The sequence below is a fragment of the Marmota monax genome, unplaced genomic scaffold (assembly GCF_021218885.2).
Source record: "Marmota monax isolate L192 unplaced genomic scaffold, Marmota_monax_Labrador192_F-V1.1 WCK01_AAM20220418_F8-fsc00138, whole genome shotgun sequence".
Lineage (NCBI taxonomy): Eukaryota > Metazoa > Chordata > Mammalia > Rodentia > Sciuridae > Marmota > Marmota monax.
Genome location: NW_026692763.1, coordinates 719,302 through 745,565, shown reverse-complemented (window position 1 = coordinate 745,565; position 26,264 = coordinate 719,302). Strand labels below are relative to the sequence as shown.

The 26,264-nt window shown below is 49.3% G+C and overlaps 4 protein-coding genes and 4 non-coding genes across 14 annotated transcripts in view; 3 read left to right on the top strand and 5 right to left on the bottom strand.

Moving 5' to 3' along the window:
- Tlcd1 (TLC domain containing 1) overlaps positions 1 to 4,796 on the top strand; it is a 42,818-nt gene extending 38,022 nt beyond the window's left edge. The window contains exons 2-6 of one of the 3 annotated variants that reach the window (XM_046446836.2): positions 720 to 1,054; positions 1,591 to 1,884; positions 2,200 to 2,282; positions 2,370 to 2,452; positions 2,838 to 4,796. In XM_046446836.2, coding sequence (XP_046302792.1) covers positions 1,691 to 1,884; positions 2,200 to 2,282; positions 2,370 to 2,452; positions 2,838 to 3,221 — 744 coding nt within the window. In that variant the 5' untranslated portion in view covers positions 720 to 1,054; positions 1,591 to 1,690 and the 3' untranslated portion in view covers positions 3,222 to 4,796. Of the gene's footprint in view, positions 1 to 719; positions 1,055 to 1,521; positions 1,885 to 2,199; positions 2,283 to 2,369; positions 2,453 to 2,837 lie in introns of those variants that run through there. The other 2 variants (XM_046446837.2, XM_046446835.2) reach the window with 2 other exon arrangements.
- Positions 3,880 to 7,668, bottom strand: Rpl23a (ribosomal protein L23a). Its single transcript, XM_046446839.2, has 5 exons — positions 7,511 to 7,668; positions 6,671 to 6,854; positions 4,679 to 4,855; positions 4,152 to 4,221; positions 3,880 to 3,941 (listed from the first exon to the last, which is right to left on the bottom strand). The coding sequence occupies exons 1-5, from the start codon at positions 7,533 to 7,535 to the stop codon at positions 3,927 to 3,929; spliced, it is 471 nt and encodes a 156-aa protein (XP_046302795.1). The 5' UTR covers positions 7,536 to 7,668; the 3' UTR covers positions 3,880 to 3,926.
- On the bottom strand, positions 4,040 to 4,105 carry LOC124094343 (small nucleolar RNA Z17). Its single transcript, XR_006852199.1, has one exon. It is a non-coding gene; the product is annotated as a small nucleolar RNA Z17 (small nucleolar RNA).
- Positions 4,306 to 4,370, bottom strand: LOC124094341 (small nucleolar RNA SNORD42). The gene has a single exon (XR_006852197.1). It is a non-coding gene; the product is annotated as a small nucleolar RNA SNORD42 (small nucleolar RNA).
- On the bottom strand, positions 4,951 to 5,021 carry LOC124094342 (small nucleolar RNA Z17). The gene has a single exon (XR_006852198.1). It is a non-coding gene; the product is annotated as a small nucleolar RNA Z17 (small nucleolar RNA).
- Positions 6,946 to 7,012, bottom strand: LOC124094340 (small nucleolar RNA SNORD42). The gene has a single exon (XR_006852196.1). It is a non-coding gene; the product is annotated as a small nucleolar RNA SNORD42 (small nucleolar RNA).
- Positions 7,669 to 8,766: 1,098 nt separating the features above from the next.
- On the top strand, positions 8,767 to 13,572 carry Rab34 (RAB34, member RAS oncogene family). Of its 2 annotated transcripts, none has more exons than XM_046446833.2 (11): positions 8,767 to 8,919; positions 9,540 to 9,789; positions 10,004 to 10,095; positions 11,721 to 11,789; positions 11,869 to 11,970; positions 12,058 to 12,122; positions 12,256 to 12,307; positions 12,587 to 12,668; positions 12,742 to 12,832; positions 12,956 to 13,063; positions 13,145 to 13,572. In XM_046446833.2, the coding sequence occupies exons 2-11, from the start codon at positions 9,736 to 9,738 to the stop codon at positions 13,210 to 13,212; spliced, it is 783 nt and encodes a 260-aa protein (XP_046302789.1). In that variant the 5' UTR covers positions 8,767 to 8,919; positions 9,540 to 9,735; the 3' UTR covers positions 13,213 to 13,572. The 2 variants fall into 2 exon arrangements, with proteins under 2 accessions (XP_046302789.1, XP_046302790.1); XM_046446834.2 differs by having other exon boundaries at positions 8,768 to 8,919; positions 11,724 to 11,789.
- A 2,553-nt stretch (positions 13,573 to 16,125) lies between these two features.
- Positions 16,126 to 25,345, top strand: Proca1 (protein interacting with cyclin A1). Of its 4 annotated transcripts, XM_046446817.2 has the most exons (5): positions 16,126 to 16,383; positions 21,960 to 22,046; positions 23,932 to 24,064; positions 24,342 to 24,500; positions 24,648 to 25,345. In XM_046446817.2, exons 1-5 carry the CDS (start codon positions 16,293 to 16,295, stop codon positions 25,300 to 25,302), a joined length of 1,125 nt encoding a protein of 374 aa, XP_046302773.1. In that variant the 5' UTR covers positions 16,126 to 16,292; the 3' UTR covers positions 25,303 to 25,345. The 4 variants fall into 4 exon arrangements, with proteins under 4 accessions (XP_046302773.1, XP_058436019.1, XP_058436018.1 ...); XM_058580036.1 differs by lacking the exon at positions 24,342 to 24,500 and having other exon boundaries at positions 16,126 to 16,391; positions 23,932 to 24,104; XM_058580035.1 differs by lacking the exon at positions 24,342 to 24,500 and having other exon boundaries at positions 16,127 to 16,383; positions 23,932 to 24,104.
- The last annotated feature ends 919 nt before the right edge of the window (positions 25,346 to 26,264 follow it).

The window sequence follows — 26,264 nt, the reverse complement described above, 5'->3', positions numbered from 1 at the left end:
TTGGGAGAAGCTGGGAGTGGAAGCAGACTACTAAAGCGTCAGGGAAGGAAGGGAGGGAAACCGGAGGGTTTCCCACAGATGGATTCAATGCCTCTGCCCAGAGGTAGGGGGACTGGTTAGTAGGACTGCTGGATCTAAACCAGAAGTGAGTATAATCCTAGCATCTTCCTGGCACCTGTGCTCTGTGGGAGCTCCATAAAAGCTCAGTACAAAGGAGAAGGGTAGTTATTTAGCTAAAGGTTAGCGTCCCTATTTCTGAGTGGGTGAGGAATGTGGGGAAAGGGGTGTTTTATCTTCTGCCTTCGTCCCACCTCTTGAAACGACCCCAAACTCTCCCAAGTGAAATGAACGCTGAAAGAGCCCCGCGAAGGCCCCTGGAATTCATGGCCCAGGCCGGTGTCAGCTGGCTGACAAGCTGCCCTCTGAGCAAAGGAGGAAAGCCACTCACCCAGCACATCATGTCCTCACCTGGAAACGGACTAGACCTTGAGTGACCCAGGAGTCCCATAGGGGTTAATATGTAACCTTGGAGCCATTAGGGGAGACACAATAAACACCCAAACGGTTTGGTTCCTGGGTGCCTCAGGATTCTAGCTTTTCCTCCCTCCCTCGCTCCCACTTCTACCTTCCCCTCCTCTGCTTCCACCCCTCAGCACAAACACTTCTTCACTTCCTCCACAGGCTTTCAGCTGCCCCCCCCCCTTTTTTTTTTTGCCCAGGGTCTGCCTATTTTCCTCCCAAAGCAACTGCCTTACACCTTTGGAGGGCTAAGGAGACCCTCGCCACAGTGAGGTCAGGCTGACACCTAGTGGCCCGAATCCGCAACTACTTCAGACACTGACTGGCTTGGAGAGAGGGTCACCCCAGCTGTCTGGGCAAATCCGCAGTCTTCCCCGCCCCAGCCTTCAGGGAGCCAGGAGAAGAAGGCTGAGACTGTCTATGGGAGGACTGTGACAACCGCTTGGCCCCAGGAACCCAAGAGCGGGCTTAGAGGATAAGTGATGATGGGTGACTCAACAGTTCCTAAGCGCCACTTGTTGGGGGCGTGGGAGAGGTAGGTAAACACGTCGGTCTCCAGACAGTGGAGGAATAGGGTTTGGGCGGAGCCATCACCCGTTGAGGGCCTCCGACCCCTTCCCAGGACCAATGTTTAGAGGATGTGTGTGTGTGTGATGATTCCCCCCCTGCTCTGCCCAGAAAGGAGTTGAGGGCGGAGAGTTCTCCCAGTACCCGCCCAGGGAGCTGCTGGCCTCAGAGAAAGTGGGGACGCGGGTTAATTGAGGCCGTGCGAGCGAGGGCGGCTGGGGACTCCTTTCGCCAGTCGAGAGGCGCCAGTGAGGGGTGCCTCTCAGGCGGCACCCCCAGGACAGCCCCTTCCAGCCCGAAGTGGGCAGGGCCCGGGCGGGGCCGGGGAGGCCCGGGGGAAATGGGGCTCTGGCCCTCCGCGCGGCAGAGGCGCCGGAGGGGCGGGGGCAGGCGGGCGGGGCGGGGCGGCTGGGGGCGGGGGCAGAGGCCTTGCCGGGAGGGCGGGGAGGAGCGAAGGGGCCTAGACGGCTCCGCGAAAGCTGTGGCTCCTGCTGCCGGTGACAGAGGCGGCCGGGGTGGACTGGCCGGATAGCGAACCCTGTTCCCAGAACAGCCCGAGGAGGCGGCCTAGAGGGTGGACAGACAGAGGGCAGGAAGAGCCATCATGCTCCCACTGCTGCACCCCGCCTTGCCGCTGCTCCTGGGCGCCACGCTGACCTTCCGGGCGCTCCGGCGCGCGCTGTGTCGCCTACCCCTGCCTGCGCACGTGCGCACCGACCCCCTGCGCACTTGGCGCTGGCACAACCTACTCGTCTCTTTCGCGCACTCTATTGTGTCAGGGATCTGGGCGCTGCTGTGGTGAGTGAGCAACTGGGGGAGTGAGGTGGTCAGGGGATCCCGTATGGGGTGCTGGGACTGGCTTCCGAGTTACTATTCTCATCACTTTCGGCCAGCAGAGGCCTTGGCGCTCACCTGATTCCCTGTTTGGAAAACTACCCAACCAGGAGCAGCCCAGGGAAACCAGAGGCACCTGGGTTTCGGCCAAGCCCCTCCTCGTTGCCTAGTCAGCCAATAGCGCGAGTCCAGACTGCCCTGGGATTGGCAAGGGTTTCGGGGAGGAGGGTCTTTGGGGATGCCGAAATGGAGAGACCTCCCTTTTTCTCTCCTTCCCAGTTTATGGCAGACCCCGGAGCTGCTGGTGGAGATTGAGACAGCATGGTCACTTTCAGGCTATTTGCTTGTTTGCTTCTCCGCAGGTAAGTCTTGCCCATGAAACCTCAGGTAAGTGGAGAAAAAGAGAGTTTCTTTTCTGCCCCTTGTGACCTCTTCTATCCCTCCATTAGGGTATTTCATCCATGACACAGTGGATATCGTGGTTAGTCATCAGGCTCGAGCTTCTTGGGAATACCTTGTTCATCATGTTATGGTAAGTGTTATAGGCCTGGTGTTGGTAACCTAGCCTTGTATTTCTAAACCTAGGAGAGAAAGCCATTGCCAGCCTAGTCCCTAGCCCTGCAACCTGCTTCTTAAGCTAGAATGCTGAGGTTGGCTCCTTCTTTGTGTCCTTGCTCACCGAGTCAATTCCTGGGTTCACCTGTTAACTCAGTAAATAGACTGGAAACTCACAGCCAGAACTAATGGAGAGGGATCGAAATCTAATTGTATTTAATGAGAAAAAACATCCATGCAAGCTTTTATTCCACAAGAAATTGGGAATCATTTTCCACTTCCCATTTTGGTTGGTGGTCTTGTAACACCAGGAAAGCCCTGGCACCCAGGTTCCCAGCCCTTTCCTCTCACTTGTCCTCTAGGCCATGGGTGCCTTCTTCTCAGGCATCTTTTGGAGCAGCTTTGTAGGTGGGGGTGTTCTAACACTACTGGTGGAAGTCAGCAACATCTTCCTCACCATCCGCATGATGATGAAGATCAACAATGCCCAGGATCTTCTCCTCTACAGGGTCAACAAGTATGTCAACTTGGTCATGTACTTTCTCTTCCGCCTGGCGCCTCAGGCCTACCTCACCAGTTTCTTCCTGCAGTATGCAGGTCAGAGGACCCTGGGAACCTTTCTATTGGGCATCCTGCTCATGCTGGATGTAATGATCCTCATCTACTTTTCCCGCCTCCTCCGCTCTGACTTCTGCCCTGGACTGGTCCCTGGCCAGCAACACAAAGACAAATTTTTGACTGAATGAGGTGTAGAGCTTGAGACCTGTGACAAGGACAGCAAGCAAAATCAAGGACAGAAGCAGCCTCTGCACTAAGTTTGGGGCCAACCTTTCCACCTCAAATCGGCACCTGCACTATTGAAAACACTAATGAAAACACTCATCTGAAGTCGTGTTTTCTTGGGCAAGGGGTGAGGGAAGCAGACAGACTGGTGGTGGGTGTGAAGACTAGGCACTACCCCAGTTGCAGCCAACCCACATTGCCCTGAAATGGATGCAACTCTTATTATTATAAAAATCCTTCTGTTCCCTGTGGTACTGGTTTCACACACAACCTTTCAGGGATAAGAGTCTCATTAAGTAGCCAAGACTGGCTTCAAATTTTTCATTCTCTCAAGGTGCTGGGATTACAGGTATATTCTACCATACCCAGCTAGTTTATTTTCCTACCTGTATGATGAGGAAAGGCAAATTTTAGTTGGCCTAGGATATCTAATCCTCATCTAAACAATACCCAAGCCCTTACCCTCAGGGGTTGTAACAAGTATGGTGGCTTGATAGGCCAAGGTTCAGGGTAAGCAGATTTAAAGAGACTTAGTTAAATCAAAACTTGAAGACTTGTTACCTTGGTGTATTTCACTATCTGACCTTCCCCAGCCCAAACAAAAGACAAGAAGCATATATATGTTGGAAAAAACAAAGTATATTTAGAATTAGACAGCTGGACTTTGTTTAGATGATCCCAATCTGAAAAACAAAAGGGAGCTTTGTTACTGGAACTGAAATGTCATGTTTTTAAAAAGGAAAAATGAGAGACCAGGAGGATAGGGCATACCAAGGATAGGGGTGCAGTCAGTTATGACTAATCAGCAAGTCAGGCTTTGGTCACTAACAGACACATCAATTACACCCAGGGAGTGGGTATTACAGAGTTTGTAGCAAAAGAAGCAAGCTTACTTTATTGGCAACATCCAAAGCATCATAATCAGGAGCCAGTCGCACATATGCCTTTTTCTCTCCATCAGGCCTGGGTGGAGAAGGAAGTCTTAGTCCTTGCTGATCTCATGTCCCTACCTCCCAACATACCCTTTCTCCATCCCCTAATCCTCTGGTGCATCAGTGGTTCCTTTGTTCATGTCATTCTTTTCCAAATAGTGAATTTTCCATCATTTGCACAGAGAGGTTAGAAAAGCCAAAAAAAAAAAAAAAAAAAAAAATATATATATATATATATTCCTTTTACTGGAAACACTACATTCAAGACATAAACCAGGTAATCTGACAAACTGCTTTGTCTCCTCTACGAACAGATGTAGGGATCCAGAATTTGATTAACCTCATGAACAATATCTTAAGACAATTTCCTCAGGTCTACACTCCATAAAAAGGATTATAATTATAGCAGGGAGTTTGTACACTGTAAAACCAATGTCTGACCTCCATAGCTCCAGCCTCCTCCCTCCCATTCCATGGTCACCACTCACCTGATCAGGGTGTTAACCTTGGCCACATCAATGTCATAGAGCTTCTTTACAGCTTGTTTGATCTGGTGTTTGTTTGCCTTGACATCCACAATAAACACAAGTGTGTTGTTGTCTTCAATCTTCTTCATGGCTGACTCAGTGGTCAGAGGGAATTTGATGATGGCATAGTGGTCAAGCCTAGGGGAAGAAGCAAACTGCAGTCACTTGGCCTAGGTAGGCCCAGTATAAGAAAGGATGGGCCTTCCTTTGGAACCCTAGGCCAATACAGCATAGGTGCATCAGACAATAAGTAGCAATCAGTTTCATCAGACTTTGGTCGCTAAATGCTGTCATCAGCTGCACCCTGAATCTTAGGGATCTTAATTCTCAGCCTGTAGGTAGATCCCTTATGCATTTTGTTTAACCTGAGGGCTTGCATCCTTAAATGACTGAAGATTCACCTTTTACTTGAACCCTTTCATTTGCTAGAGTTTCATATTGGTGCTTCACTATGAGCCCGGACCAAACATTTCATCTACCTCTGGTTGCTAAAAAGTGGTGGTACTCAAGAGTTAATTTTTTCTTCTTTTTTTGTATTTGGGATTGGAACCAAGGGTGCTTTACCACTGAGCTACATCCCTATGTGGCACGGAACTTGCAGTCCTCCTGCCTCAGATTCCCAGAATTGCTGGGATTTTTGTTGGTACCAAGGATTGAACCCAGGGGCACTGATCAGCCCTTTTTTGAGACAGGATCATGCTAAGTTGCTTCGAGTGGTCTCAAATTTGGGATCCTCCTACCTCAGTCTAAAGAGTTGCTAAGACTTCAAGCATGCACAACCATGCTGGCTGGGAGCTACTTAAGACCAACTTTTTATTGGTTAAATGGACAAAACCAGGCTGTGCTCAGCCAGACACTATTTTCCTGTTTTGAAGCAAGGTCAGGACTCATCTCTTATCTTGTAACTTCTGTTTTTCAACAGCTTTTACCCCTTCCCCAGAACCTTTCCTGAGCCTAGCCTGAACTTTGGGAGTGAATGAAATTCCTTTACACTGTTGGCAGGCTATCACTGCCACAAATAAAAATTACTGAATTCTTCTGGGCACACTGGCACACACCTATAATCCCAGAGGCTCAGGAGGAGGCTGAGACAGGAGGATGGACATCTTAAAGCAAGCCTAAGCAATGGCAAGGTGCTAAGCAACTCGGTGAGACTCTGTAAATAAATAATATAATCATTCTATCTACTAAAAAAACAGCACACATTCTCACTCTTAAGCAATAGGTCACCCAGGACCACACACACCTGTAACCACACACTTGGGAGGCTGAGGCAGGAGTTCTTCAAGGGAAGCCTCAGCAGCTTAGCAAAAACCCAAACTCAAAAAAGGGCTAGGATGTAGCTCAGAAGTAAATTGGCCCTGGGTTCAATTCCCAGCACCAAACAACAACAACAAAACCCCCAGAAGTAATAGGTGTCACCAGCAAGTAACTAAAATTGGAACTACAAAATAAGAAGCATCTCTCTAGTTCTACTTCATACAACCAATAAAGTGGTCTTTCAAACTCTGACCACATGTGAAGCGATAAGTAATCCAAATAAAAATTGATAGATTGAGATTGTATGTATATTGCCTTAATTCCCGTCAATAATGCAAAACGACTCTTGTTCTGAGCCGGGTACAGTGGCAAATACCTGCAATCCCAGCTACTTAGGTCGTGGAAGCAGGGGGATCACAAGATCTAAGGCAGCTTTGGTAACTTATCAAGACCCTCTCAAAAATAACAATAAAGGATAGGCATTGTAGCTCCGTGGTAGAGCGTTTGCCTAGCAGACAAGAAAGGCCCTATGTTTAATTCCCATAAAACAAATAGTTTCCTCGTTCTTAATTAGGGCAGAAAGAAATCTCACATCAGAGCAGCACACCGGATATCAACGTGTTGGAGAGGCCATACTCCACAACCTAAATCACCAATGAAAAATATTCTCAGGGATATAGGAGCAGTACTGACTTGTTTCTCCTGGGGGCGCTCTTCCGAGGATATTTGGGCTGCCTCCGGAGCCGCAATGTCTTGGGTCGCCGGAAGGTAGGTGACGTGCGGATCTTCTTCTTTTTATGACTGTGGACACCCTTCAACACTGCTTTCTTGGCTTTCAAAGCTTTTGCTTTGGCTTCAGCTTTGGGAGGGGCAGGAGCTGGGAGAGAAGGAAAAAAAAAAAAAGGGTGCGAATTCAGAAATTGGCCACTTCCGGCCTCAGGACTCGTAGCGGGTGCCTCTGTCAACACGTGCATCAGTGGTTCCTTTGAAAACTTCACAAATCTCAGGAGATCACGATTTTTCCATCATATGCACGATACCGGAAGCGAAGATAATCAACTTGGAGCAACTTCAAGGATACAAGGAAAAAACCCAACTAGTACTGATCGAACGCCCAAATTTTGCCGAGATCTGTGTTAAAGAGTTTTATACATACCATCATGTAACTCCGAAGGAGAGGGGCATATAGCCCCGCTGAATACGACAAAATAATGAGTAATGCTGAAGACGCTTAATTCCTTATATATCTGGACAAATGAGACTACTGGCCTGTGACTGCGTGTAGCTCCCCAGAGTCAACTGTCTGGCCTCACTGGCGGATGATGCGGGAAATGTTCTCTCCAACCCCCTTACTGGAATCCAGCCCATGCGGCTCGGTCCACGCGGCCCACATATGCCTCAGTTTTGCCCAACCCCAGGACGCGGCTCCGGGGAAAGTTCTCCAGGAGCTTAGCTCAACCACTGTCCTCCCAGGCCATTCGTTCTGCTGACATCCCAGGAAAACCCACTGCGGTCCCCAGCCCCAACACACACCTTCCTTCTTAGCTTTCGGCGCCATCTTGGTGAAAAGGGTCTACGAGGCCCGGTCCCATGGGCTTATAGTGCCAAATCTCATTGAAGACTCGCGATGCTGTTTACTTAGAGATGATTGGGTAACCTGTGCTGTATGGCCCTCTGGGAATTATAGTTGGATGTCTTTGCTGGCAGGGCTACGCATGCGCTACCCCGCCCCTCGTAAGGCCGCAAAGCTTCTTGGAAGTTGTAGTTTTTCAGATGTGTGTTTCTTTGCTTGGGCCTGTGGATAGGTCCCCAGTGCTTTCCATCTTGAGCAACTTCCAATGTCTGCCGAAGAGGTTTGCAGCGCCAGCAGAAGAGTAGCACTGCAAACTAGATGAAATATTGTTAGACTGATTAAGGAGCGGGTGATGCAAAGTTCTAGAATGTCAGAGCAGGATTTGCCTAAAATTAACTCCTTCAGACAACATTCCTGGAAAATTGAGGCCCTGAGAGGGATGTGCTTCAGCAAATACCCCAATGATTTGCAAAGTATGGGAGGAGGTACACATCTACCCTGACAGTTTTTCCAATAATACTTTTTTCGTTTTTTCTCTTACTTCTTGTCGCTGGGGATTGAACCCAGGGCACTTTACCACTGAGCTACATCCTCAGCACTTTTTATATTTTATTTTGAGACAGGATCTAACTTGCTAAGGCTGGCCTCAAACTTGCGATCCTCCTGCTTCAGCTTCTCGAGTTGCTGGGAATAGTCATGCACCATCTTTCCAGGCTCTGATAATATTCTTTAAGCATATCTGTGAGCACCCAGACACAGGTTTCATAATGCTCGGATATTCTTCTGAGAGTCTGTGTCTAATCTTCCCCCATTTCGTCATTTCTGTCTTCACCCTTCCCTTCTGGAGCCAAATGTCCCTTTGTTGGTGAAATTGGCCTCTCTTCTATCTGGCAAGACTTTGCAAAAAGAAAAGTCCTGGTTGGGGGCGGAGAGAAGACTGTTCCAAAGGGGACAGCAAAATGAACCCTATCAGAGGGGTGTCCCCGCATCCCCGAATGGTGACAACTCAAGGGCGAAGTTTCTCAGTCCACCTAGTCCTTCTTTCCCATCCAGGGAGGCAGTTTAGTCATCAGCCCTACTACCCCTCGATCTACATAGAAGCCTTGAAGGAAAAGACATCGGACTTCGTACGACTGCCCACTGGGCAGTTTGTTCTGATTCTGGCACCCTTTACGTGCTCCCCCTCTACACACACCTCCCAGGGCATAAGGGCGAGCAGGGGCAGACTCTATGAGTCACGTCCCGGGCCAGGAATCGAGGAGGGAAGCGCCGCCTCTCCTTGGGCCCCTTCTCTCCCCCTTTCTCCTCCTCGCGGTCCTTGCCAGATGCTGCGCAGCAATCACTGATTCCCCATCACCAATTCAGCTGGGTAAGGGTCTCCAGGAAGACGTAACCCAGCACCGAGGTGCAGGGAAAACGGCCTAGGGGATCCCGATCTGGATGGGCTCCAGTCTGCGTGGGGGCGGTCTTGGTGTGGGGTGAGCGTCTGAAGGGGTAGTCCGAGTCTGGGCAGTGGGGAGGAGAAGAGAGGGGGAGGCGAGGGCGGGCAGCGAGTCTGGGAGCCGCTGGGAGAGGGGTAGGGGGCGGCCCTTCTCCAGGAATTTCCGGGGATCAGGTTACAGCAGTAGCTGAGCGCAAGCAAAGTGGGACGCGAGGCCCTGCAGCCGGACCTGGCCCCTCGCCCCTTCCTCTAGCGGCCTGGGCAGCGCCGCCCCTTCCCACACTGACCCCGTGTGGCGGGGCCGCTCCGCGCCCCCAGGCCGTTCTGTTATGGTAGGGCCTCCTCAACCCCGAGTTGTCGTCGGGTCTCCGCGGCCCCGTGTTGTCGTAGGAACTCTACGGCCCCGCGTTATTGTAGGATCAGCGCGGGTTCGGGCCTCCCCGGACGGGACTCCGCGTCCTCATTTGGCGGCCGAGGGGTCTCCCCGCCCCCGAGTCGTCTTTGGGACGCCTCGGGCCCGGGTGATTGTGGGTTCTCCCCGGCCCCAGGTGTTCGTTTCGTCCCCGTGGCCTGCGGTGGTCGTAGCGTCTCCGAGGCCTCGGGCTCCCGTCGGCTCCCCGTGGCCCCGAGTTATAGTCGGGACCCCTCGGCCGCGGGTGATAGTCGGGTCTCTACGGGGCCGGGCCGTCGGGTCGGATCAGGCCTCCGTGCCTTCTCAGGGTGCCCCGCAAGTCCGCAGGCAAGATGAACATTCTGGCGCCGGTGCGGAGGGACCGCGTCCTGGCGGAGCTGCCCCAGGTAGGCGCCTGGGCCACGTCGGGTTTCTGGCTACTATAGGGCGTGGGCGGGGAATAGGCGGCACCAGACCAGTTAGGCAACGGCCCAGCCCTGCTGCCCAGCAAGGCCTGTAGCTTCTGGGTGATCCGCTTCCCACCCCACCCCCACTCGAGTTGTTTGGTTGCGGGACTAGAGTCTGGAGTGGCTGAGCCCCATTCTCTTGCCTGTGTTTCAGTGCCTGAGGAAGGAGGCCGCTTTGCACGTGCGCAAAGACTTCCACCCCCGCGTCACTTGCGCCTGCCAGGAGCACCGGACAGGCACCGTGGGGTGAGTCAGGGATATCCTATACAATGAAAGAAAGACCCCCCCCCCAAACCCTGAAGACATACCAAATGTACACCACTGCACTCGTGGGGACCCATTTCAGTCCTGCCAGCTAATTGTTAAGCCTGCTTTCCTCCCAGCATGTTTTCCTCACAGGGTTGTTGTGAGTTGTAGGAAATGGGGTTGCTGGATTTCAGGTGTAGAGAAGGTATTCAACATGGAGAAATGGTCACATACTATCCATTGAACCCCAGGGCAGGGACCAACGCTGCCTAATGGGACAAGTCTCATTGTGGATTTAAAAAGGTTAAATAGTAGGGGGCTGGAGTTGTAGCTTAACAGTAGAGCACCTGCCTCATAAATGTGAGACACTGGGTTCAATTCCTAGCACGACATATAAATAAGCAAATAAAATAAAGGTCCATCAACAACAAAAAAATATTAAATAAATAAATAAATAAAAGGTAATAGTAGCTCTGCGTGGTGGTACCTGGAGGCTGAGGCAGGAATATCACAAGGTCAAGGCCAGCCTTAGCAACTTTGTGAGGTCTTTAGCAACTTAGCAAGACCCTGTCTCAAAATAAAAATAAACAGGGCTGGGGATGTATGTAGCTCAGTAGTAAAGCCCTTGGGATCAATTCCCAGTACCCCCCCTCCAAAAAAAAGGAGGGTAATACTAATGAGTTGCCATCATTAAAAGAGCCTTTTTCTGTGTGGGAGGCAGTGTGTTGGATGCTATTGTCTTTTTTTAAACTGGGGATTGAACCCAGAGGCACTTTACCATGGAGCTACATCCACAGCCCATTTTCTATTGTACTTTTTACTTTGAGATAGGATCCTGCTAAGTTGTTTAGGGCCTTGCCAAGTTGCTGAGGCTGGCCTCAACTTTTTTTTTTTTTCTTTTTAAAAATATTTTTAGGGCTGGGATTGTGGCTCAGTGGCAGAGCGCTTGCCTTGCACCTGTGAGGTACCAAGTTTGATCCTCAGCACCACATAAAAATAAATAAACAAAACAAAGACATTAAAAGAGCCTTGTATAACTAAGACAAATTTAAAAAATAGTTTTAGTTGTAGATGGATAGATCGACACAGTACCTTTATTATGGTGCTGGGGATTGAACCCAGTGCTTCATGCATGCTAGGCAAGCGCTCTACCACTAAGCCACAACCCCAGCCCTGGCCTCCAACTTTCAGTCCCCCTGCCTTAGTCTCCAGAGCCACTGGGATTACAGGCATGTGCTACATGCCCAACAGTTGCTACTGTCTTTTATCAAATAGAAAACACTACCACTAAAGATGGATTCTGATTTAAGAGATGTTAAAATGGGGAGAAGATGTAGACATTCCCTAGAATATATGACATAAATCTCATTTTAACCTTCATGACAACCCATTAAAATATATGTTAAATCTCCACTAATCAGTGTTGAAATTGAGGCTCAAAGGGGCTTAAGTAACTTGTCCAAAGTCACATGGCTACTCAGTGTTGGGGGTGTAGCTCTATGGTAGAGAGCATGCCTAGCATGTACAAGGTCCTGGGTTTAATCCTTATTAAAATAACAGAACAGGAACAAACCCGTTAGGGTGAAAAACTGGTGTTCACTCATCCTGTTCACTCTTGTGTTCAGCAGATTTAAGATCTCCAAGGTCATTGTGGTGGGGGACCTGTCAGTGGGGAAGACTTGCCTTATTAATAGGTAAGGGTGCTGGGCAGGGTGGGGTCACGCCTAGTAAGATATGCTGGGCTATAGGTCAGAGCATTGGATGTTTCCTCAGGTTCTGTAAAGACACCTTTGATAAGAATTACAAAGCTACAATTGGAGTGGACTTTGAGATGGAACGATTTGAAGTGTTGGGTGTCCCCTTCAGTCTCCAGCTGTGAGTAATTCCTTCATCCTTTCCAGCTATCTTGCCCCAGCACCTATAACCATGCCCCCACATTCCTGGGTTCTGCTCTTCCTCCAGTTGGGACACTGCCGGTCAGGAGAGGTTCAAATGCATTGCTTCAACCTACTACCGTGGAGCTCAAGGTAGGGACTGGGCCATATGGGGCAGGTGGGTCTAAGAGTGCTCCTAGAATCTGATCTAGAGTGTGGAAGGTGGGGGGATTGATCCAGTGGTGTCTTTCTTGTCAACCTGGGATTGTTTCTGCCATTCTTCCAGCCATCATCATTGTCTTCAACCTAAATGATGTGGCTTCCCTGGAACATACCAAGTATGTGAGGATGCTAGAACACAATGGGAGGATCGGGGAAGGGAGGGTGGTCAGAGGAGAAGAAGAATGCATCTAGGGGGGGCTGAAGGTATAATTTAGTGGCAGGGCACTTGCCTAGCACAGGCAAGACCCCAGGTTCAATCCCCAGAACAAGTGGGTATTGGAGGGGCAGAGAGAATGCATCTAGGATCAGAGAAATAAATTAGGCATATAAATATATTGGTGGGAGGAATCTGTCAGGCTCACTCATTCCCCATTCCTGTCCACCATCTGTGGCAGGCAGTGGCTTGCTGATGCGCTCAAGGAGAATGACCCCTCCAGTGTGCTTCTGTTCCTCGTGGGTTCCAAGAAGGACTTGAGTGTGAGTGTGCTAGTGGGGGGACTTCCCAACTTGGTGATGGGACCCCCCACATCTAACTCTAACCTTCCTGCAGACTTCTGCTCAGTATACACTAATGGAGAAAGATGCTCTTAAGGTGGCCCAAGAGATTAAGGCTGAATACTGGGCAGTCTCATCTCTCACTGGTGAGTGGAGGCTTCAGGCTTTCTATATTCCTGCCCACCTGTCCTCTCACTCATATACCTCTAGCTGTGCCCAATGCCTCAGACCTGGCATTGCCACTAAGCACCCATCTGCTTCCATGTCAGGTGAGAATGTCCGAGAATTCTTCTTTCGTGTGGCAGCATTGACATTTGAGGCCAATGTGCTGGCTGAGCTGGAGAAATCTGGGGCTCGGCGCATTGGAGATATTGTCCGTGAGTGTCCACCTGGTTGAGGGTGGCAGAGAGCCAGGGGAACTGCAATCCCTACTTCACATATTTCTCATCCTTCTTTAGGTATCAGTAGTGATGACAGCAACCTCTACCTAACTGCCAGCAAAAAGAAGGCCACGTGTTGTCCCTGAGGGATGAGGAGACTATCCAGCGACTGCCCATCCCTGGGGCATTGTATCCCCCTGACCCACAGAGCTTGACCCCTGGACATTCACACAAACTTTCTCTAGACCAAAGAGCTGCCCCTTAGTGGCAGTACCCCTCCAGAGGGGTAGCTGGGACCATGCTAGTTACTACCTGCTCCCCAGGCACCATGCCAAAGACTGGATCCCCTTACTCTTCTGGGGGCTCTCCAGGGTGTCCAGCAGTGGGAAGTGAGGCAGCATCTCTGCTGCTTTTGCTCTGCCTGCTGGGCCCTTTGGGTATGAGGATGCCTAATGATTTCAGACTTATACTGTGCCTTATGTATTAAAATCTCTTTGTTATTAGCATTTTGGGGGCTGAGTCCTTTGCTGGTGATGCACAATGTAGAATGAGCCAAGCTATATAGTCACTGGGGACTAGAGTCCCCTATGGGAATTCTGACCAACCCTAGGTAGGATTCAGGGCTTAGGTAGGCTGAGACCTCATATAAAAGATTTGGGGAACTGACTAGACTCTTACTATATAAGTTATGGCTGGCTTTGAGAATTCTTTCCTGGCTTTGAGAATTCTGTCTCCCCTAATGCCTCCCATTCCAAATTTCCATCATTGGATTGGTGTGTGTGTGTGTGTGTGTGTGTGTGTTGCCTGTCTTGTGTTTGAATTCTTGCTTCCACTTTCACTAATGATGAAAGCACAGGCAAATCATCCTCTGTGCTTCAATTTTCTTACCTTATAAAGTGGGGTTAATAATGCTGAATTCATGATGTGATGTGAATAAATCACTAACATATACATAGAAAGAACTCCAAAATCTTAATTATTAACTTGAACCCTAACCCCCCTGTACTGGGGATCAAACTCAGGGCCTAGTGCATGCTAGGTAGGTGAGGTAAGTGCTCTACCATTGAACCAGTCCTCTTTATTTTGAGATGGAGATTCACTAAGTTGCCCAGGCTGGCCTTCAACTTTTTATTTCTTTTTTTTTTTGTTTGTTTGGTACTGGGGATTGAACTCTTGACCCCTGAGCCACATCCCCAGCCCTATTTTGTATTTTATTTAGACACAGGGTCTCACTGAGTTGCTTAGTGCCTCACTTTTGTTGAGTCTGGATTTGAAGTTGCAATCCTCCTGCCTCAACCTCTGGAGACACTGGGATTATAGGAATATGCCACCAGGCTCAGCTGGCTGTGAACTCTTGATTCTTCTGCCTCAGATCAGCCTCAATCTCCCCAGTAGCTGGGATTACAGGCTTGTGCTACCAGGCCTATCTAACTATAAACTGTTATTATATGGGAGATGGCCACCAGCACATTGCATGTAATCCCTGCGACTCTGGAGACTGAAGCAGGAGAAGCACAAGTTTAAAGCTAGTTTCAACAACTTACCCAACACCTTAGTGAGGCCCTTAGCAGCCTCAGCAATTTAGCAAGGCCTTATCTCAAAAAATAAAAAGGGTTGGAGATGTGGCTAAGGAGTTGAGCACCTGCCCCCCCCCAGTTCAATCCATGATACAAAACTAACAAAAAAACTATATATGGAGAAGAGTGACCAAGACCCTGGCTCTCTGTTGACATCTGACCTCAAGTCAGATTGGCTGAGAGTATTTCAGATATCCAGGCCAACAAAGGGGGACATGAGGACTAGTGTCATCCTGAAAGGCTAAGGAGGATGATTCAAACAGATTGTTTCCCATTCAGCACGGGCTCAGTTCATCCCATGCCTCGTTCCATTTCCACCCAGCTACACTCTCCAGGAAGGGTTGGCTGTTCTCACACACCTCCTTCCTCCTGCTTCCCCTTCCCTGCTGGTCCTAGACTCTAGAACTACAGTGAGGAGAACTTGGGCAACTGCCCTACCCACTCAGGACTTGGGTCTGGAGGATGACCCTGGCCGGAAGAAAAGGTTTAAATACCATCTTTTCCCATCCTCTCTGCCCTTTGAGGCACACTGTGGCTTTGGAAGATGGTGCCCGAAGAAACTAGGAGGTGTGGTGTGTGGAATATCTGAGGCAACTCTGATCTGCACACTGGACTATAATTGGTTTTTCTCACACAACACTGGGCTCCTCAGCCTTGCCTTGCACAAAGTCTGTTAACTCTGTGCGCAAAGCCCGCTGTTTATGCTGTGTGGGGTGGGGGGAATTTCGTGTTCTGTACAATGTATGAGGGGTGTGTGCATGTTGTGTAAGGTTTGTGTGTGGCGAGTGGATTTTCTGAGTTGCTGTGTGTGATAAACATATATACTATGTAATGTATGTAAGGATGTGTTACTTGGTTAAAGTTACCATGAATGCAGCCTGTCCTACTCTCAGGACCAGAAAAGACTGGAATACAAGCCAACTCTTTATTGGTCAGTTTGGTAAGACCTGGTTCTCCACCGCAGCTGGGAGGAACCATTGAGGGGTGGACCTGGGGTGGCCGAGCTGAGTGACCCTGAGGTTCGGCTGCCATAGGGAGGATGGGAGCCATCATGTCCTCCAAGAGTCTTTGGCAGGGAGAGCCTGCCTCCTGCCCGAGCCGGAGCGACCCGGGAGAATCCAGAATGCCAGCGGGGAGAACTGGGTGCTCCGAGGCAGGCGGGCAGGGGCGGGGCTAAGGGCTGCGGCTGGGCTCTCATGGGCGGGGAGGGGCGGGAGGGTGAGGTTCCGAGAATGGCTGGGTCGGGGCCAAGAGCTGGGCTACGGTCTCGGGCGGCGCTAAAGTCTGGGTCTGGAGAAACTAGGGGTGGGATTGAGGGCTGGGTCTGTAAGGTAAAGGCCTGAGGTAAGGGGTTGGCTGGGGGGTGGGTAACTGGCGTTAAAGGTGTGACAAAGAGGTGTCTGGGAAGAGCGGAGGCCCCGGATGAAGAAAGCGGCTGACGCTTAGACCCCGGCGGGGAAGACAACGCAGCCAAAGGCCGGGAGGGGGGAGGCGGGCGGGGGGACTGGGCAAGCATGAGGCGGAGTTAGGGCCTGAACTGGGGCAAAGCTGAGACTGGAGCTTACGACTGGACAGAGGGTTCCGCCAAGCTGAGGTTCGAGGTTGGACTCCACAAGCAAGAGTCCCGTGGAAGAACCAAGCTGAGAGCGATGTGGGTCAGGACGACACTGACAATTGAAAGATGGACTGAGGAAAAGACTGGCTGCGAGACCCACGCCTGGGACAAAAGCGAGAGCAGCGGTAAGGAGGTGCGGGGCAGAAGATCAGGACGTGCCTCAGGGGCTGGCTTAGGACCCTAAGAAGGTGTAGAACGGGAGGTTGGGTCTTCCCGTTCTACACCTTCTCGGGGCCAAAGCCTGGACTGGGGCGGAGTCGGGGCGGGCTCACGTCGAGCCGTGAACCAATGATCCTAAGGCCCTAGAGGCTTGCTAGCGGAATTGGCGGGAGCCAAGGTTGGAAGGTACGGGTGCACTGAAACCCCAGGCCCAGGCCGCCGCTCTTGAGGCGCTCGGTTTAGCTGGAGCCCAAGGTCCATTGCCCACCCAGGAGCTGGGGCGAGCGGTTCCATTGACCTTAAAGGCGGGAAGGCGTCTGTGGCTTCCACATGTGACATCACAATTGCCTCTAGATGGGGGCGGGGCCGGGAGGCATTTCCTAGGAGACCGGGCGTACTGTCCCTCCCTTGTTTTCTCCTCTTCCCTCCTTTCCTTATTCCTTCCTTCCTCCCTCCCCCTCCCTTACCCTTTCGGCTGCTCTGGTGCCAATTCCTTGTGCCTCTAAGGCCGGGGAGCTCTTCGGCCCCAGGACCGGGAGGATACTTTACAAATGAGCATCATATGTGAGTTGAGTTAGGCCTCTAATTCAGATTAATGCCCCACCAAGGAAGAGACCAATAGCAACACTTTTTCTTTCAAGCTGTCATCTCTCCTCATTCCTTAGGAGGTTTTTTGTGTGTCCAACCACAGCACAGGGTCCAGCTGTTGCAGGAGCTCTGGACTACTGCTTCAGTAGGAGTTGTCCTCTGTTTTCTGTGGGACTAAAGAGCAGTTCTCAGATCTGGGGGTGTAGCCCAAAGGTGCAGTGCTTGCCTAGTGTAATACAGGAGACCCTGAGTACCAACTCCAGCACCGCCATAAAGAGAGAGCAGCCAGGCACCAGTGGCTCTTGCCTACAATCCTGGCTGTTTGAGAGACTGAGGCAGTGTGAGGACAGCCTGAGCAATTTAGCAAGAACTTGTATCAAAATAAAAATTAAAGGTCTGGGGATATTGCTCAGTGGTTGAGTGCCCCTGGGTTCTGCCCACAGTGTGGGGAAAGGGGAGAACTTGTATCAAAATAAAAATTAAAGGTCTGGGGATATTGCTCAGTGGTAGAGTGCCCCTGGGTTCTGCCCACAGTGTGGGGAAAGGGGAGAAAAGAGCAGATTGCCTTTCTCAAATCTGAGTTACTTAATTCCTCTCCCACTTTGGCCTTCACCACTTCCAGAAACAAGTGATAGTTATCAGGGCTTGTTGCAGGGAGTTAGTGGAGAATAAACAGGTTCTTTCATGATGACTCTGGATAGAGCAAGCCCAGTGAAGTTTAGAGCAGAGTTTGATCCTGATCTAGACTTACAGAGAGGAATTAGCAGTGTTGGAGTTGAAAAGCAGCTGTTGTAGGAGGTGAAAACAGATTTTGGATAAGGAGCTGAACTGGTTTTAAGAATCAGCTATGGCTGAGTGCGATGGCATATGCCTATAATCCCAGCGACCTGAGAGGCTGAGGCAGGAGGATCATAAGTTCAAAGCCAGCCTCAGCAACTTACTGAGACCCTAAGCAACTTAGTGAGACACTAAGTTTATTTTTTATTTCTCTCAAAATAAAAAATAAAAAGGGCTAGGAATATGGCTTAATGGTTAAGCGCTCCTGGGTTCAAACTCTAGTTTAAGAAAAGAAAGAAAAAAAAAAAGACTTGGCTGTGGAGTTCATGTTTGTGTCTCGCCCAGCTAACAAGTAGACAGGGCTGAAAGAATGCAAGCTATGTAGCTGGGAAGAACTGGGTTTGAACCCTACTGCTGTCTTCTATTAGCATATCTTTTGGACTATTAACTTATCTCTGAGTCTCTGTATCCTCATCCATAGAATTCAGAATCAAAGTCTCCCCTGCTCCTGTTCCTGCCCCCACTATACAGAGGATCAAATCCAGGGCCTTATGCATTGCTAGGCAAGCACTCTAATATTGACTATTCCCAGTCTCCAAAGGCATCTTTTTTTGGTATTGAGAATTAAGGCCCACGGCTCTTTACTACTGGGCTATATCCCCAATCTTTTTTATTTTTATTTTTTTGCAGTGCTGAGAATTGAACTCAGGGCCTTATGCATGCTCAGCAAGAATTTTACTTCTGAGCCACACCCCCTAGCCCTTTAATTTTTTGAGACAGGGTCTCACTAATTTGGGCTTCAAACTTGTAATCTTTCTGCCTCAGCTTCAGGAGTTGGCAAGACTTTAAGGGCATATTTTAAAAGCTGTGTGCAGTGGCACATGCTTATAATCCTAGTGACTTGGGAGACCGAGGCAGAAGGATCACAAGTACCAGGCCAGCCTCAGTAACTTAGACCCTGCCTCAAAATAAAAAATAAAAGGGCTGAGGATGTAGTTTAGTGGTAGAGTGCCCCTGCCCCCCCCCCCCACACACACGGTGGGGAAGGCATTTCCTAGGAGACCTGGGCGTACACACATACATACAGCCCAGCTCAGAACTTGTCATTGTGAAGGTGTGCATCCTGAGTAAAGTATTTTCCTCCAGAAAAGCCCCCAGTGCGGTTGGGGATGACACTTAGTGGTAGAGTGCTTGCCTAGTATGTGTGAGGCCCCAGGTTTGGTGTCCAGCACCTCCTTCCCCCATGGACAGCATCTCCAATCCTCTTTGTGGCTCCAAAATGGGTTTTTCCTATTCTCTCACGTATTCATTCAAGTAATATTTTATTTTTTGGTATTGGAGATTGAACCCAGGGTCATTTAACCACTGAGTCACATCCAGCTATACACACACACACACACACACACACACACATATTCACACACATATTTTTGAGACAGGGTCTCAATAAATTTATTAAGGTGCCTCGGTAAATTGCTGAGGCTGGCTTTGAACTTGAATCTGGATTACAGGTATGTGTCATTGGGTCTGGCTTAAACTAACATTCTCTAAGCACTTTCCATGGCTCTGTGGCAGATGAAATATGGGCCTTGTTTTCAAGAAGCAAATACATGAATGTCACAAGTTCAAGGTATTATGATAGTAGGTTAAAGGGGCAAAAGGCATATGTGACCAATTCTTTTTGGATAGCATTTTCCTTCTCAAGATGAGCAGGTGTTTCTTGGAGATTATATATATATATATATATATATATATATATATATATAATTTTTTTTTGTAGGGGGATTGAACACACAGGGTTACTTTACTACTGAGCTACATTCCCAGCACACCCCCCTTTGTGTGTGGTGCTAGGGATTGAACCCAGGGCCTCACGCATGCAAGACAAGCACTCTACCAACTCTCTACCAACTGAGCTATATCCCCAGCCCCCCAGCCTTTTTATTTTTTGAGACAGGGTCTTGCTAAGTTGCTTAGGGCATCAATACATTTTTGAGGCTGGCCTCTAATTTTTGATCCTGAGGCCTCAGCTTCCCAAGTTGCTGGGATTACAGGCATATGCCACCATGCTTGGCTTTATTTTTTATTTTAAGACAGGGTCTCACTAAATTGCTGAGGGCCTCTCAAGTTACTGAGGCCAGTTTTGAACTTGCAATCCTCCTGTCTCAGCTTCCTGAGTCACTGAGATTACAGGCTAATGCCACCATACCCAGCTGAGTTTTAAGATATTTTGGAGAGGTGTGCCTGATGGTCCATATCTGTAATCCCAGTGACTCAGGAGGCTCAGGCAGGGGGATTGCAAATTCAATGCCAGCTTTGGAAATTTAGTGAGACCTTGTTACAAAGATATTTTGGGAACATCCAAGAGAATATTGGTTGTGCATGCTCAGGAAAGCAGCCTGGGGTTGGGGGTATAACTCAATGGAAAACACTTGCTTGGCATGTGGGAAGCTCTGGGTTTGACCCAGTACCACCAAAAAAAAAAAAAAAAAAAAAAGGGAAGAAAGAGAAAGGAAAGGAAAGAGACAGGTCTAAATTAGAGACCCAGATTTATTTTTTGGTGAATGTTGAAATCAGAAGTGGATGACATTTTCTAAGATAGACTTCTAGACTCTTCTGAGGAAGTAGCCAAAGACAGAACCTGGTAATCACCAATATAATGGGTATAGCAGAGGAAGAGAAGACAGCATGGGAGGCATGAACTGAAGAGTTAGTTGAACAAAGAGAAAAGGTAAAAGGGATCTGTCATGGAAACCTAAGGAACAGTGTTTGCAGAGATTGATTGGGTCAAGTGAGAATAAGGCCAGTGGGCTCTGCTACTAGAAAACTGCTGGTGACCTTTGCCTAGGCTATTCTGATAAAGGGGCAGATGACTGTCATGTTGTAGGTGGCTTAATTGGAAGAAAAAGACAGGAGTCATTGAGCTCCCTGAAGGTAGGGCCTGTGCCTGGTGCCTACTGGAGCTATGCAATACAGGTCTGTTTAATGAATGCACAAATAAACTTGGGTTGAAAAGGAAAAGGGGGAGCGCTTGTCTAGCACATGTAAGGCACTGGGTTCAATACTCAGCACCACATAGAAATAAAATAAAGTGTATTGTGTTCACCTACAACTAAAAAATGTATTTAAAAAGAAAAGGAAATGGGGGAATATACAGGGGTAGGAGAAACCGGGTTGGTAGAATGTTTTATTTAAAGATGATCATAGTTTGCAAGGGGGGAAAATAAAAGCCAGTAAAGAAAGTGATGTTCTGGCTCAGAAGACCTAGGTTATTGATGTTTGGGCAGGAAGAATTGATGGGGATGGGGTAGAAGCAGTCACAGAAAGGGATTGTGAAATTATCTGCTTGAGAGGAATAGTAGTAGTACAAGATTTTGAAATAAGTGCTTGAATTTATTCATTCTATCCTTTTAATAAATTCTGAGTATTTTGGGGGTGGGGTTGTGGCTCAATGGTAGAGCACTTGCCTACCATGTTTTCAGAACTTTTCAGGAAATGTTTGGTAAATGAATGGCATGGGGAGGGGGCTGTTGTAGCTGCTGCCACTCTATACCTGGCACCACATAAAAACAAATAAAGGTACTGTGTCCATTACAACTAAAAAAAAAAAAAAAGATAATAATAAAAATAAATAAATTCTCAGTACTTTGCTGTGGCAAACAGGAGCTGACCAGGGACCTATAAAAGGATGACCAAGTGCCACTGAAGACTTGTTGAAGACCCTAAGCAATCAGCTTCTTTTCCTTAAGCAGGGCTCCAATTTAGTACCTCAAAGGACAAAACTGCAGTTGAGGGTGAAGCTTAGTGTCTAGCGTGCTTGAGGCGCTGGGTTCTACTCCCAGCACTACAAAAGTTGGAGGTCTGCCCAGGGACACTCTCTGACCAGGCTCCACACTCTTGAGAAAAGTTCTGGAGCTGCCCCTCCTTGCCTAGACCCCAGCCCATTCCAAGTAATTTCCTCAGGTAGCCCTTGTTCTGTGCTCCCTGCTCTATCTACATCTCTCTTCTCACCCCACTCCTCAGCCCCTTGGAGCTGGGACTGTTCTTTACCTTTTAAATCTCTGCATCTCCAGGATGTAACTGGGCCCTGACACCCAGAACTTCTCAGGAAATGTTTGATAGATGAATGGCATGGGGAAGGGGCTGTTGTAGCTTCTGCCACTCTGTTCTCTCTCAGATATAAACAGGTTACCCAGCTGGGAGAGAGGACATCTGCTGGCTCGTGTAGCATCCAGCACTGATGCATCTACTTTATCTTCTGAAGGTGGGTTCAGGGGATCTTTGGCTCCCGGGGTCTTTGCCACCCCTCATTTGGGAAAGATGACATGCTGGTGGAGGGAAGGATGTGGTTGGTCCTGAAGCAGGAAGGGAGGGAGGTGTTTGGTCCTGATGGGGTTACCCAACTGCCCATTCTTCATTCCATGTCAAAGAGGCCCCTTTCCTGTATAGAGCATGTTATGGTACAGGAATATTTTTAACACATGTGAATTGAATCCCCCTACCCCAACAACCCTGCAAATAGGTATTACCACAATCTCTTTTTGTGAATAAGGAAACAAAGACTCAGAGAAGTAAAATTTTGCCCTAGGTTACTCAGCTAGTAAGTGACACACTTGAATTTAGGCTTGTCTGACTGCAAGTTCAAGTAGGGCATGTGCCACTATGCTCTCCTTTGTTCCAATTCAGCAGTGCCAAAGAAACCTGAAAAGGGGATGATGTTTCAAGGTCATGTCATTTATATCTCCCTTAATATCTCCTAGGGTAGAGAAAGGGTATGAGAGGAGCAAAGAAGGACACCAAGTGGGTCAGGGGAATGGTGGGGACCTGGGAGCCTCATAGCCTTGTGGGTGGGGGGAGGAAAGAGAAATGTGGTAAAAGCCTACTACCATGGTCTTATCTCAAGCACTTTATGACCACTTGGACTTCTATACTCTTAGTGTGGGTTAATTACTGAATTCCTGGTGGGGACCTGCATAAGGTCTCACCCAGTTCCACCCTTTCTAAGAGCTGGATAAAGGCACAATCCTTGTGGCTTGTTAATGGGGGCTAGCCAGCTACAGTGACCCCTGCTGTGCTGCCTTGAGATTCATCCATGGAACCCACATGGGTTGTAGCCCATTATAGAGGAACCTACAGTAGGTCCCTTGTCCTCTGTCAGGTTGGGGAGACCTTTGGCTTCTGAACTGTGAGACATGTGGAGCCACATGGAATGGCTTATTTTTTAGACAGGGCCAAGGGGAGAGCCAATGGTGGACTGGAGCCCTAGGCAGTGTCAAACTCCATAGCTAAGCATCAGAGGAAGAAGTGTTTCCAGCATGTTTCCCAGCCCCAGGTCCCACTCCAGCGTCTTCTCTCTGTGCCCTAGGAAAGGGGGATTTGGCATCTGTAATGACTAACAGGATGGAGGGGCAAGGCTAGGGTGGGTTGCTCAGAATTCTGTGGTTCTAGGGGCTGGGGAGGAAGAATGGGAACTTGAGTAACAGAGAAGAATATAGTGGGATGCTGGAGATACAGTAAGAAATCAGGAGGCAGAAGAAAAGAAGCGTGTGGGGGAGGGAAGTGGCCACAAGAGAGGGATGAGTAGAAGGATCAGGCAAGGGCCATGCTGCACAGTTATCAGGCCTCTGTGCTTCACCATGGCAGGCCTTGGGACTGGAGTGTGTCAGAGATCATGAGGGTCAGGTGGAGGCTGTCTGGACCTAGGCAAGAAGGCACAGGGACTGAGGTGATGGCTGTGGGTTCTGATTGCGGCCAAGGCTCTATTCTGCCATAGCAAGAGGACCTTGCAATATCTGGCACATTGTGGATTACTGTGGAGGGCCCTGGAGGGTAGATGGGCTCCCATGGAAGGAGGGGAAAAGAAGTATGGTGTCACGGAACAGAAAGGGAGACTGGGGAGGACCTCCTTCATACCAAATGTAGCACCACACATTTTTCAGGGAGTTTGTAGGGGCTTCATGTAGTGGATGGTGGACAGGGCAGTGTTGGGGCCGGTGGTGACTACTGAGCAGGCTGAAGGACTGACCCTCTATCAAAGTAAAACAGTTCAGGGTGGGAGTGGCGATGAGAACAAGCAAGTTTGGTAAGGGCTTCTAGACTGAAGTGTGTATTTTGTGCTGTCCGAGTGACCCAGAATCCTCCTCTCTCAGGTGAAGGCAAGGAGACTGACAGCTGCTGCTGGAACCACAAGCAGTGTGCTGGGCACATCATCCACCCCTTCTCTGACTATGGCCACCGCAACCTACACGTACATGCTGTCAGCCACTGCGACTGTGATTCTAGGTGAGGATCCCTTCTTGAAGGAGAATCATGGCAGAACCAGGTTCAAATTTTCATTGTGGCTCCCTACTTTAGCCTTAGATTTCCCTCTTCAGCTTTGTGTGCTGCCAGCCCAGACCTAGCTTATAAAACTTGCTGTGCTCCAAATGTAATGGGGAGATCTTTTGGCAGTCTGGGCCAAGTCTGGAGGAAGCCCACTATGCCCTAGCTTGGTCCCTCTGGGCCCTTGGGGAGTTGTGGAGATGCGTGGGAGTCAGGCTGAGAGTCCTGTGTGTGGCAGGCTGAAGGACTGCTCAGAGAAGACAAATAGCAGCAGCTCCCAAGACACGGGCCCAACCTGCTCCTGTGATGTGGAGTCAACCGGCTTCAACATCATTCAAAACCCTTGCCTTGAGTGCATCCCAGAGGAAGAATGTGTGGAACGATTCTGGTATGGCTGGTGAGTGCTGGCAGGCTAATGGGGAAATGATGAGAGCACTGACCCCCTCCCTGGTATGGCTGGTGAGTGCTGGCAGGCTAATGGGGAAATAATGAGAGCACTGACCCCCTCCCTGTCAACCTTCTGTTTTGGTCCCCTTCTTTCCAGGTGCAAAAGCTATAGGCCTGTTTCTGTAGCAGTGATCCACCATCCCATCCACCATGAATGTGGGGCAGATGACCTAAATGAAGAAGAGGAAGAGGAGGATCAAAGTAGGCCTCCCATCCCAACTCAGGTGGGACCCACCACAGCGCCCACTGAACCATGCACCAGCACAGTCACTGGGACCCCTGACTCAGCAGCGCCCATCACCATCTGGCGCTCTGAGAGCCCCACAAGGAAGAACCAGGACATCAAGGTGATCAAGAAGATAAAGAAGAAAAAGGAAAAAGACAAGGAGGAGGAGATGACAGATGAGAAGACAAAGCTGAAGAAAAAAGTCAAGAAGGGCAAGTTGACTAAGAAGAAAAGCCCAATGAAATCAGAGTCTGCACCTCCAGACTTGAGCCGAACATTAAGCCCAAGAATGTTGGCCAGGATGTCGGAGTCCAGCCCAGAAAGCCCAGAAGACCTGGAGAGTGAGGATAGTTACAATGACCGGGGTCAGCAAGAGCCCTCCAGTGATGACATCGTAGAGTCATCATCACCCAGGAAGAGAGAGAAATGCATTGCCCATGTCAAGAAAAACAGGGGAAAGACCTCACCAACCAGGAAAGTGATCAAGAGGAAATCTCCCCCAATGTCCAACCCAAATCTCAGTTGAGGCCAGGGTGCCCAGGGTGAAGAATAAATGCCATCAAGCCTGACACTGACCCGCTCTTGCTTGTTCTCTCCCTCTAAAAGGGCTACTTTGGGGGGAGGTGGTGGGCCCTGGGTGTACTAGAATGAAGGGGCTGGGGGTTACAGGGATTTTGAAGGGCAATCTGGCTTTCAATGAGGAAGTCCATGGGGAGGTGGGTGGGAGGAAAAGGCAGGGGCATAGCACTCTTTCTTCCTAACATCCTAGGACCAGTTTGGAAGAGTACGTCTAGATGGGTTGGGGGTGGGAGGATTGGGTTCCTGCCTGGGGAGACTGGTGTGTTTGACTCAATTCTGGGATAGGCAACACTATGCAGTAATACCCCCAATAAACTGACCTTTTCACCTGCTCTGCCATTATGCCTAGACTTTTTCTCTTCAAGTGGTTCTGGGGAAGGTGCTTATAGTATCACAAGGATATGAACTTCCCAGCTGTGGTCCTGCTCCTGCTACTCTCACCTTTTATGATGAATGAAGAATTGAGTTCTCAAGTCCCTTCCAGTGGCTCTTGCCTACACACAAAATGATCTTGAATGAAGAAAAGTAGAGAGAGGGAATTCACTAAGTCTGGGCAATAATGGTCTCGTTCTGACTCCTGCTGAACCCCCAAGTAGCGGGGGGAGAGGGGAAAGCCTCCATCTCTCAGCACTGACTCAAAGTTGTGAGATGAAGCCCTTGTGAAGAAACAGGGCAATCAGGAGCACAGAACAAAAATGGCAGTGGGAATGTAGGAAGGGACAAGAGTCAGTGGCTGGCTGGTCCCAATTAGTGGGGGGAGAGGGGACGATGGGAAATGGCCTCTTCTGGAATGTGCCAGCTCCTACTTCCAGGTCCTTTGTGACTATAAACAGATGAGTTGGGGACCCATATTGGGGCAGAAATCTCTGACTTGCTTAGAGGTTGTCAGAGACCAGGGCCTAGTTAGGA

Coding starts and splice junctions, on each gene's coding strand:
- Rpl23a (XM_046446839.2), bottom strand. CDS start 7,535: ATGGCGCCGAAAGCTAAGAAGGAAG. Junction 6,855..7,510: donor GCCGAAAGCTAAGAAGGAAG/GTGTGTGTTGGG, acceptor CTTCTCTCCCAG/CTCCTGCCCCTCCCAAAGCT. Junction 4,856..6,670: donor AGCGCCCCCAGGAGAAACAA/GTCAGTACTGCT, acceptor TTCTTCCCCTAG/GCTTGACCACTATGCCATCA.
- Rab34 (XM_046446833.2), top strand. CDS start 9,736: ATGAACATTCTGGCGCCGGTGCGGAGGGACCGCGTCCTGGCGGAGCTG. Junction 12,833..12,955: donor GGCAGTCTCATCTCTCACTG/GTGAGTGGAGGC, acceptor CTTCCATGTCAG/GTGAGAATGTCCGAGAATTC. Junction 13,064..13,144: donor GCGCATTGGAGATATTGTCC/GTGAGTGTCCAC, acceptor ATCCTTCTTTAG/GTATCAGTAGTGATGACAGC.
- Proca1 (XM_046446817.2), top strand. CDS start 16,293: ATGTGGGTCAGGACGACACTGACAATTGAAAGATGGACTGAGGAAAAG. Junction 16,384..21,959: donor GGACAAAAGCGAGAGCAGCG/GTAAGGAGGTGC, acceptor GTTCTCTCTCAG/ATATAAACAGGTTACCCAGC. Junction 24,501..24,647: donor GAACGATTCTGGTATGGCTG/GTGAGTGCTGGC, acceptor CCTTCTTTCCAG/GTGCAAAAGCTATAGGCCTG.